This window comes from Plectropomus leopardus, chromosome 13, assembly GCF_026936395.1.
Source record: "Plectropomus leopardus strain MGB_pleo_1.0 chromosome 13, ASM2693639v1, whole genome shotgun sequence".
Classification (NCBI taxonomy): domain Eukaryota; kingdom Metazoa; phylum Chordata; class Actinopteri; order Perciformes; family Serranidae; genus Plectropomus; species Plectropomus leopardus.
Window position 1 is genome coordinate 31,326,634 of NC_142188.1, and position 11,884 is coordinate 31,338,517.

The 11,884-nt window shown below is 37.0% G+C and overlaps 1 protein-coding gene across 1 annotated transcript; it reads right to left on the minus strand.

The window, feature by feature from the left end:
- Window positions 1-242: 242 nt before the first annotated feature.
- LOC121954472 (cationic amino acid transporter 2-like) lies at window positions 243-10,578 on the minus strand. The gene is made up of 12 exons (XM_042501980.2): window positions 10,395-10,578; window positions 9,113-9,483; window positions 7,947-8,102; window positions 7,677-7,842; window positions 6,293-6,435; window positions 5,840-6,062; window positions 5,319-5,455; window positions 3,956-4,058; window positions 3,669-3,793; window positions 2,134-2,300; window positions 1,236-1,344; window positions 243-727 (listed from the first exon to the last, which is right to left on the minus strand). The coding sequence occupies exons 1-12, from the start codon at window positions 10,403-10,405 to the stop codon at window positions 615-617; spliced, it is 1,824 nt and encodes a 607-aa protein (XP_042357914.2). The 5' UTR covers window positions 10,406-10,578; the 3' UTR covers window positions 243-614.
- Between the last annotated feature and the right edge of the window lie 1,306 nt (window positions 10,579-11,884).

Here is an 11,884-nt window from a genome sequence, read left to right on the forward strand (position 1 = left end):
GTTGGGCGTCCTCTGATGAGAAATTATGAGCATAATTTCCTGCATTGTGGTGAATTTTTATGCTCCAATTTCTTAATTTCCTGCATCAATTTATGGCGGAAATGTCATTAATTTCATCAGAAAGGTAATATGCCAATGTTATTTTTTTCTGCTGTCTCTAAGGGTTAAAAATAAAATGCAGCTTTAATTAGTATCAAATCATGGAAAAAGACATCACAACTCTTATCCACTTAAGTGAAATGTATTATTTTTCAACAAATTTATTAACATTTATTCTTACTAATTTAAATGACAAACATATTAAGGATGAATATTTTTTAAAAGTTTTCTCTGTGTCAGAAATAGACTTTAAAGAATATCCAAGATTGCAAAGTCTTGAATGACTGAAGAGCCATAATGGATAATATGACAAGACTTACGAGTGCAGGACATAGTACCATAAACATACATTTACCAATGCAATTGTTAGCATAAAAACACCTCAGAGGAAGAGGTCAGTCCTGTATAAAATAATAAAAAGGATTTCAAGGTAATTCCTCGATTAGCTTAAACATTCTGTGGCCATCTTATTCCATGTAAGTGGACAGCAACATGTCACACAATACAACTCAACATCAAGCAGCAACGTCAATATTTACAGGAACTATCTGCAGCTGGGTGCGAGCCTCCCGGAGCCTTTGTTTTTGGACACTATGACGAACCCCGTAGCTGAAGTAGATGATCAGGCCTGAGGAAAGATTTGAGACTTTTTTAGTGGTGAGTTAAAAAGAAAGAATATACTTTAATAAATAAATAAATAAATAATCAGGTTATTTAACCCTTTGAAACCCGGATTAACATCACTTCCTGCATTCAGACGCCTTCAAGTATTTAAACCTTCAAAATCTGAAAAAAGGCAAAGAGTAACATGGGCTGAACTGTTCTGTAATTTGCAAGAAATTAGTTGTTTATTTTTGTAATGTAGGAAAAAGACTATTTTTTAATCATATTATTATATCATTTAATCATATATTTAAAATTATTTTTTTTACAGATTTATTATTATTTTAACAATTTTTTCAGGTTACTATTTTCCTGTTTTTTCTACTTTATACTATTTTATTTATTTATTTATTTATTTATTTATCTAATTATTTAGTGAATTTTTGCGTCCCATGTTTCTGAAAGACATCAAACCAAGTCAGTCAAGCTCAGGTCTTGGAGGGTTAAGGCACTTGAAAGGAGCATGTCCTTACCTACTGCCATCCAGACAGCATAGCTGATCCAAGTTTCTCCTCCTAACTGAACCATCAGGTAGGTATTGATGAAAATACTTAAAACTGGAATTACAGGTAGACCAGGAACCTACAAAAACATAGACACTCATGACTGCTTTAGCACAACACGTTCTCACCCCAAGTCATCACATATTGCTGCTTTGCAGCGGACTTCCACAGCTGCATATTACGCTCTAGGTATCCCTCTGCGTCAGTGGAAGATGTTCTGGGATGGCACTCAGCGATGTCAACACAGGGGTGTCAATAAAAGCTTGTGCCAGGAATGGTTAGGTTTGGGCAAAAACGGCACACGGTAAGGTGTTGAAAAAAACTCATCCCATTAAGACAGGGAGTGAACACTGAATCTCCTCCATGAAAGTCTGGGTTTGTTTGAGAATAAGTCATAGTTTATTCCAACCTCCACTGCCTCGTAGGACCAGCCTCCTCTGCTGTATGCTAAATATGCAGCTATAGCTTGCAGCAGCTTAGTTTAGCTCAGCATATATACCAAAAAAAGGAGGAAACAATTTGCTTGACTCTTTAATGAGCCTACCAGCACTTCCAATAATCACTAATATACATCTATAAAACTTCTTATATATGATTACATATGATTATAGTAAAACTCTAAATTTCTCAGACTCAAAACTGTAAAAGCTCCGAGAAAGTTCTTGCAAAAGTTGTGTAATTCAAACAGCAGTAATTCAGTGTGGGTTTAACCTGGGTTGGCCTTTCTTCAATGGGCACATCATGTCTTTGCCATGAACTTCCTGTGCCCTGCACCAGCCCCTCAGTCAGGCCCACTAACTGACCCACCTAAAAAGATCTCCTCAGGATGCATGAAATCCTGCCCACCACCAGCACCCCTCCAGTTTACCATGAAAGTAGCTTTAGTCGTGCTCTGTGGCTGTCTCCAGATGATAACAACAGCGAGGACCAGTGTCAGCAAGAGGACAGAGACCAGCAGCACGCTCCACAGCACTCGTCTACGGAGGGACTGCAGAGCTTCGGACAACAGCACGCTTAAAACGATCACCAGGAACACTGGAGAGGAATCACAGCTGTCAGGGAAAACTGAACAGTTGGAATTTTGTTAGTGCTGATATTTCTAATGGAAACATTTGTCTGGGGATTTCTGTTTCAGTAACATTAAGTGAGACTGTTGGCAAACTGTACTTAACTAGAGTTACAGCCATAACGCTGCACACCAAGTTGCACTTACGGTTTACATCCATGTCTGTGAAAACATGGACATTGCACACACATTTTGCCCCAGCAGCACAGAAGACCTCTACAATCAGCACAGTTTCAACGTGGACACCCAAGATTAATGCCACCAATTCAGTATCTGACCAAATTTCTCCCCCTCTGTTCCTCAGATATGACTTTGAATAATGTCTAGAAAAGTGTTTTGTAGAACACCATAATGTAATATTTGACATCTTGGATATTTTGGAAAATTGTCAGAACTTCATCATCATATCCTGTTAGACGTTTGTGTAAAATTTGAGCATGAGTATTCTTGAGTTATGGCCAAAAACATGCTTTAAGAGCTCACCATGACCTTGACCTTTGATCAACAGATTCTAATCAGTTCATTCTATATTCTGCATGTTGGCATTTGTGCCAAATTTGCGGGCGATCTCAAGGTGATCTGTGGATATTGCATACACCACAATAAATCAGAAGAGTCAAGGTCACAGTGAGCACCAAAATCTAATTAGATTTATTCATGCTTGAACCACTTGAAAGTTTGTGCAAAATTAAAAGAAATTCCATCAAGATATTACTTTCACATGAATGACACAAATGCACGGTCACATGACCTTGACCTTTGACCAATGACAACCAAAATCTAATCAGTTCATCTATGGGGTCAAGTGTATGTTTGTGCCAAATTTAAAGAAATTCCCTCAAGGTGCTTATGAGATAATGCATTTACAAGAATGACTAGGATGTAAGATCACTATGACATTGACCACCAAAATCTAATCAGTTCATCCTTTAGTTCACTTGACTGTTTGTGCTAAATTTGAAGAAATTCCCTCAAGGTGTTCTTGAGATATTTTGTTTACAAGAATGAGACAGAAGAGGTCATAGGGACCTTTGCCTTTGACCAGTGATCACCCAAATTTAATCTTTGTGGCAAATTTAACAAAATTCCCTTAAGCTGTTTATGAGATAATGCATTTACAAGAATAAGAAGGATGCAACGTCATCGTAACCTTCTTTTGATCACCAAAATCTGATTAGTTAATCCATGAGTCCAAGTGAATGGTTGTGCTAAATTTGAAGAAATTGGGGTGGATGGACAATCAGAAAACATGCCGTCTCTGGCCTGTGTGTGAGCAGAAAACTCCATCATGCCATGAGGTAAGTGTTTTTTTAAGAAAACAGTAATGGATTACTTACGAATAACGATTGTGACTATGTTGACATTTTTAGAGGTGCGGTGGGTGGGTCGACATGGGGGCCTTAATAGCCCCATTACTGTAAATGGGTCCCGGACATGGGCAAAATCAGGGTGTTCTTTGTACCTGGCAGAACCAAAACAAAGCAACGTGTTTATACAAGCTAGATGTTTTACATGACTCAAGTTACATGACGCAAGAATAAGTTATCCCTAAATGAGTTTAAATATTAAAATTTTGACTTTTTCACTTAGCAGATTCAAATCTTGTTGCTCCACATGTGCATACCTTAAAATGAGAATACACACTGCAACAAGAGTGTAGGCAAAGATGGTCCCAATTGAACTCATGTCCACCAGTGCCTTTAGGTCAAATAATAGGACCATGAAAGCTGCAAAGAGATCCACAAATGTGAACAAACATCTGAAAAAAAAGTAACATCGGTAGACTTACTTCATGCCACACAAGATTAGGGAAGACAATGTTTTGATTCTATCTTTGTTGGGTCAAAATGTTTGGTAAGATGAAACCACACCTATATTTATACATATTGCACACCAGTAAGCTCACGAGCTCCATGGTGGCAGGGCTGGTTAACCATCTGAACCACTCAGGGTGGTAAAACAATCGACAATCAATAATTCAATAAATTTCATAGAAAAAAAACACATAAAAGGAAAAAAAAACAGTCAGTTAGAGAGCATATTACAAAATGTCTGACATATCTTAGTTGATCAAAACAAAGATTTTATCAAAATTCTATCCAACCAAAATTCAAAATTAATCTATCCAACCATCAATGAATGTTGGTAGAATCTGGTGCCAGTGCTGGTTAATCACACTAGCCACCATGGAGCTCATCAGCTGATTGGTGTGCATTAATTATAGAAATAGATGTGGTTTCATCTTTTCAGACATTTTGACCTGAAGAAGATCCAAGCAGAATTGAAACCTCTTCAATAAACGTATATACCATGAGGTATATACGTTTATTGCCTTTTTTCCTAATGCTGAGTCTGATGAAATGGGGGTCTTAGTATGTTTTAATGATAAAGTTGTTTGTGTTGCATTCCCAGAAAAAAAGTTTAAAAGACAATAAGAGACAATGATGATAATGGCCAACAGCACACATTGCAAGTGACATTGGAGTCTAAAAAAAAAAAAAAGCAGAAAAAAAAAGGAAAAGTGCTCAGCTACCAAAGAGTGCTCCAGGAATGAATCCTAAAACCCAGAAATGAAATAGCATTTTAGCACTCCTGCTTCCCACGTCTGAAATCAATGGATTTCTTGAATGGTATATGTTAACATGCCTGAAATAAGGTGTATACAAGACCTTGTTTAAGCTTAAGTGACTTTTGACATTTTGTTCTACGTGCTACGAGCTACGTGCTACGTTCTATGTGGCTAAATGAGACTACAGAGCATCAATACGCCAATCATGGTCTTTCAGCCACATTGTGATAGGGATGTTGAGGGTTCACTGCTTCCTGCATTTGCACTATACATTGGCAAAACCATTAGAATGGCACAATACAGACACAATTCCTCGCAGGCTAAAACCTCTGTATACATCTTATGGTAAGAAGATTATCAAAACCCCTGTCTAGGACTCAAATGCATGTAGTTCCAGGTATAATTGCAACTAGGTTACCGGCCACAGCTCCTGAAGACAGTGTGGCGAAGACAGGACTTTGCCTGGAGCTCATGTAACAAAGAGGCTTGAAGAGCAGGCCGTCTCTCGCCATGGCAAAGAGCACTCTCGGCATTGGGAACATCACTCCCAGGAGACTGTGGAAAATCAATTCCAAAACTTCACTAGAGTTAATGGAGAGCTTGTCAACACCAACCAAGTTAGACAATCACTTCCATATGACAAATGCAATAAATTTATTTCAATCAAGCCACAGACTGGTATATGTGCAACCTGGTATTACAGAAAAAATAAATACTTTAATACTTACATGACAAACGTAGTTATTTTAGCTGACAATATGTTTTTATGAGCCCAACCAAATAATTTTGGTGTGGGCCAGTTTCAATATTGCATTATCTCGTATCACTCTACACTTCTCAAAATCAAGCTTTAAAAAATATTATACATCAATATTATATTCCACTTTCACTGAGTATTTTCCATCCTCAGTCCTAATCATTAATATAAAATATTATTACCTTGTTGAGAGTGCACAGAGGGATCCCACAGCCACAACGTACTTAGCGGGCTCCCAGCCAACATATTCAAAGGCCACAGGTAGAGGGCTGTGGCTGTCGAGCAGATAGTATGGCATCATGAGTGTCACGGCAGCTGACACGCCGAAGTAGGCCAAGAAGCAGATGAGCAGGGACGCCACGATCCCAAGAGGTATAGCCCTCTGTGGGTTCTGCACCTCCTCCCCTGAGAGAGTAAGTCTCTAAGTTCAATGCTGACAACCTATCTGGGTCAATACTACTAGAGATATATTAATATTTGGTAATATTTTTAAAATACTAAGTACAAATGATAGTTTATGTCTGATGTAGTCAAAAGAACAACCTATTTAAGTATTGTAAAATAAGGTACCTATTTATCCGGCGACATCATTCTATTGTCAAGATAAACCCAACAAAATGTGTTCTCAGCAGTACCTGTTGTGGCAATGCAGTCAAATCCAACAAAAGCATAGAAACAAGTTGCTGCTCCTGCCAAAGTGCCATCGAAGCCAAAGGGGAAGAAGCCACCAACACCAAACTCGAAGTCAGTTGTTTCATTTTGTGTCGATGTAACGTTCCTGTACAAGGAGAAAAAAAGAATTAACTGCTTTCATTCAGATGAATGATTGAATTTGATTTCTCTCAAAAACATGGGAAGAAGGCAATAAACAAAGAGGAAATTACCCAAAAATTAGCATGATAATTACCTGAAAAATTGTAACTAAAAAGAACATTAAAAAAAAAGCAAACAAGACTTGCTTAAAAAGTCTATAATTGTGTAACATATTTATGATGATATAAAAATATTTTTTTTTCCCCTAGCTTTTCTAAAAGTAATTTTCTAAATCTGCTATTGTTTTTTGCAATTTGTGGAACATTTCTGTGTTGATTGTCTTTTTCCCCATGTTATTAAATATATATATATATATATATATATATATATATATATATATATATATATTAACAAACAAAACTATACTTTAAGAAAATGCTTGAAATACATAATTTAATTTCTTTTTTTTTTCTTTTTTTTTTTTTAATTTGCGGGATATTCCTTGCACCTTTTTGCCTTTTTCCAGTGTTTTCGAAAGAAATTAAATTTTCTCAGGGTTTGGAGTTTTAAATGCTTGTTAAAGACATCTCTTGGCAGCACAAGAGAACTGATATAACTCCGGCTGATGACGGGTTAATGGTTTTAAACTACAGTTTCCCAAATTTTGGGAGATAAATAGGTTAAGATAAAAGTTGTTCAGCATGTCAGCTGAGGGCTACAACTTGAGCCTACTTTTGCAAATTAAAATGCTACCAAACTGGCTGTTAACAGTTTCTGTTTGCAATGTTATACAACACTAATTGGACTCCTTGATACTCACGAAAACCTGATGAATCTAAAGGAAGTTACAAGGACAGTTTATTTCACTAACTGCTAAGAGTATTCATCGATGTTTATTCATAGCCACAGAAAGAATAAGTCAAGCTAAAATCTAAAAACAGTTCATCATGTCTTTGGGTTGAGATTTGACTTTTATGACTCTAGAAGGAATATGATTTTTGATGATAATTTAGGCAATTGGCTGCTAATGTAGCTGAACTTGGACCTTGTCCTGCTCACGACTCAGATTGCATTTTGGTTTCAACAAACTGTGTTGACCCTGAAGGAGTTCTATTAAATGTGAGCTGACTTGACTATCTACAGGAAGTAGAAGTTTTAAGGTTTCAGTAGGTGAACCTGCGGATGGACCATTACAAATACACACACGAGTACACACCAGAATGACTAATTTTAATCCCAAATTATCCTAAAAAGGAGAGATCTTACTCCATCTGGAGAGTTGCATTCAGGATAGTTTCTTCACTGATGCGCCAGTTTTTGACATTTCCCTTTATGAAGCCAGAGATGATGATAAAAACCAACACGGTCACATTCACGGCAGTAAAAACTATGTTCACGATCGCCGACTCCTTCACACCAAATGCAAGAACACCTGAAATTCAAAGAGAAAAGGTGGAAAACTTTAACTGAATTTCAGGTTGCATAATATCCTGCATTTTCTATCCAAAACTTTCACATAAATTTACAGGTTGTTACCAGCGAGGAGCATTATCAGCCCAGCTGCAAAGAAGTCTGGGTATAGAGCCAAGCCAGGTGAGTCCATTGGTGTATGTTCTATTAGAGTTTCAGCAATAACGTTGTGGATGAGGTCATCAAAGGTTCCAGTCCAGGCCTTTGCTACACTAGAAGTTCCTGAGATGAGCAAAGAAGTATACACACATTTAGATTTGTCTGTTTATATCTTGAATGGAGAAAAAAGGATCAATACCTGTTGAGGATATTATTGGTGGCCAGAACGAAATCCCTAACCAAGAAAGGGCTTAAACACCGTGTTAAAGAATAGATTGATGTCTTATACAGTATTTATGTAATAGAGAAAATGAATTTTAATTTGAGAGCCCAGAAGGATACCTTCATTAAAAACTGGACTAAATGGTGTGTTTCAAGTATCAGACCTAATTTTGTGTGAACAAGTTATCAGACACTATTGCAGTTTAACTAGTAGCCACCCATTGCCTACATGTGTATGTTTTGTTAACAGTACCCTTGTGTATGAAACATATTTTTTGTTTGTCTCTATACTTATTTTCAACCCTTATTTTATTTCATTAATTTATTTATGTAATTATCCTTTTTAATCTTGTCTTCTTTTTCCCAGCGATGTATTTGTTCATTCTATTATATATAATATTTATTTGTTTTTTGTATTTCTTTCCTTTTTTTCTTTATTAATCTATTTATTTATTTTCCATTTTCACGCAAAAAAAATGTTCGCGTTCAAGGGAGAATTACAAATAATAATAATAATAATAAAAAATAAAAGATTTGCCTATACATTATAGGCCTCTCCCAAATGGTTTATATGATTAAAACAACTATGGGATCTGTTAAAAAAACAAAGAAAACAAACAAAAAATAAAAAAATAAAGAAATTAATCAATCAATCAATAAAGTTTTTTTTGTTATGATAACCCCAAAGGAAATATAAGGAAATGCAAAGAAAACTGTTTTTCATTGCTCTTTTCTTAGTGAGGACTTTAAAGCAATAATATTAATCCTAAGAAAAAAATAGTAAAACACTGACAAGGATGTTTTGATAGTTTGAGTACATTTTGGTGAAAGTACTTACTTACATACTTTTACTTAAGTAAGGTTTCAATTGCTGGACTTAGTACCTGAAAGTAGTAGTGTGTTTTACTCACCAATAATGTAGGACAGCAGCAGGTTCCAGCCGGTCACAAACGCCCACACCTCTCCTACAGTCACATAACTATAGAGGTAAGCTGAGCCCGTTTTGGGGACCCGGGCTCCAAACTCAGCGTAACACAGCCCTGCAAAGACGGAAGCCACGGCTGCCACCAGGAAGGAGATGATGATGCTGGGGCCGGCTACTTCCCTGGCCACCTCTCCTGACAGCACGTAGACACCAGCTCCTAATGTGCTGCCAACACCCAGACCCACCAGGTCCAAGGTGGTCAGGCACCGGCAGAAGTTGGACTCCTCACCCTCTGGCTCCAGAGGCTTCTTACGGGTCAGGCTCCGGATGAACCGTAACACTTTGGCACAAGTGATTCTGAAATCAGCAGATCAGACACATTAGACTGTATCAACATAATGACACAGCAAAGGGAGCAAAATGCAAAAATGGTATGGAGGAAATATTGTTTGGTAAGTTACATAAGGCATTGCTTTACCTATACATTACACTACATGACACACGGTGGCCAAACCTATGTGAAACAACACTTTTAACCCTTAAGGCCTGCTTTAATAAATATAAACACTAATATTATTATTAGTTATATTATATTATTTTCTACTTGGATTGACTTAATTTTTTAACTAACATAAGTGCTAATTATAAACATTAAATATTAATCAATTTTCAGAATTTACACCTTTAAATGGCAGGTTTTTCTCATGATGCTATTATGTTTTTAGATGAAAAAACAAAAAACAAACAAAAACTAACCACACACTTATCAGTATGAATGTAAAATTTTGTTTCCAAAGTGTATTTTAGAATTACTGTAGGAGCTGAGTTGGAAATTACAAGATTCAACAAAAACACACAATCTTGCCAAAATGTATTGCCATTTGCATGAACACAGCCAAAATAATAATAATAATTAAAAAGTAAAATGAAAAGCATGTAAAATGAACCAAACAGTCCCTAAGGGTTAATACAGTTACTCCATAGAGTTTGGGGTCTTCCTGTGAGACTAGTATTGATGTTTTTGAAAAAGGACATGACAAATGAAATCAATGAAACAGTGTCAACACTTTCGCAAGAGAAGACTTCTGGTGTGCTAAGAAGGCGAAGATGAGGATCAAGAGGATTCCAGTTTCATTGATTGGGTCTTAGGAATCAAGAAATATTGTAAAAACTATGAAAATAACAGTTCATAGTTTAAGAAAGCCTCAACACACTGTCAGACAAACATCTGAGCAAAGCCACGTGATGGTATTGTGGAGTAACATTACCTGCTAGCCATTTCCAAGCCAGAGTGTTCAGACTGCAGTCAGCTGTGGGTGAGAAGCAGCTGGTGTCCACGGCTGCTGCTGGTGTGAGATGCAAGCTCCTTTCTCCCTCCAGCCTGCAGACTCACCTGCCCTGCTGCCTGCTGCACGGCCACACCTGAAATCAATGAAGGAAATCAGTGCACCTAGGAGGAGGAGGAACCCTGAGTGACATTATTTGCTTCAACATGTCAGAGAGTGTGTGTCTGCACACACAATTTAAAGTTTGTCTGTGGGTGGGGGCCCTTCAGTGCGGAGTTTGCATGTTCTCCCTGTGTCTGCGTGGGTTCTCTCCGGGGTCTCCGGCTAACTCCCACATTCCAAACACATGCAGGTCAGGTTGACTGGTGACTCGAAATTGCCTTTGACTGTGAGCATGAAAAGTTGTCTGTCTATACGTGTCGGCCCTGCGATAGTCTGGCGACCTGTCCAGGGTGTAACCCCGCCTTCTGCCTGATGACAGCTGGGATATATATATATATATATATATATATATAATTTGACATTATATTTTCTAATATTAAATGTTCTAATGATTCTTTCACTTTTTTGCAATATGTGGACATTTTTTGCCAAATTGCTGATTGCCATTTTCTTTCCATGTTTTTGAAAGCCTCGGGGTTCAAAGGGTGAAATACATGTGAAGGATGCTGCATGCCGATCCAGGTTTCAACAGATTTAATACCAAATCTATACTTTGGTTTTCTTCATTTGTTTAGGAATTGTAACTCACATAATCAGCTGCAGCCGGGGACTCAGATCTGTTTAAAAAATGGCGACCATAGCAGTGTGTCATTGTAAACACTAAAAAGTTTGGACCTGTAAACAGTATTTTGAAAGGGAGCTAAAGACTGGATTGCATTATCGTAGTCTAGTGATAGAAAAATTCGAGAACCCTAAAATTCTAAAAGTACCTACATTCTACAGTTGCATCCCAACATTTTTTAAGTATAAAATGTTTGATCTGTAACATTTGTCAGGTTTTGAGAAATGTATAATATGAAAAGTGTTACATGTCATGTTTTGTTGAAAGTTGTTTCTTTGTAAAATTTGTTTTGAAAAATGTTATGTTTTGTGAAATTTATGTTGTGAAATGTTTTATTATGGGATAGAAATGCTGTGTTTTTCTGAAATGTTGGGTTTTGTAGATTGTTTTCATGCTCTGTGAAATGTGTTTTATAAAATGTCGTACTTACTGAAATGCTGTAATTTTCTGAAATGATGGGTTTTGTAGAATGTTTATGTGTTTTGTAGAATGTCGTGTTTTGGGAAATGTTGTGCTTTGACTCCCACACAACAGCTGTTACATCTATTGTAAAAGGGATTCCTCCCCTGTAGGTTTTCATGTTGCACCACTGGAGGTGCACGAATGAAGGATCACTAACAAATTTTGAATAAATTATGAACATTTAGACAAACACTTCACATACAGCACGTATGAACGAGTAGAATTA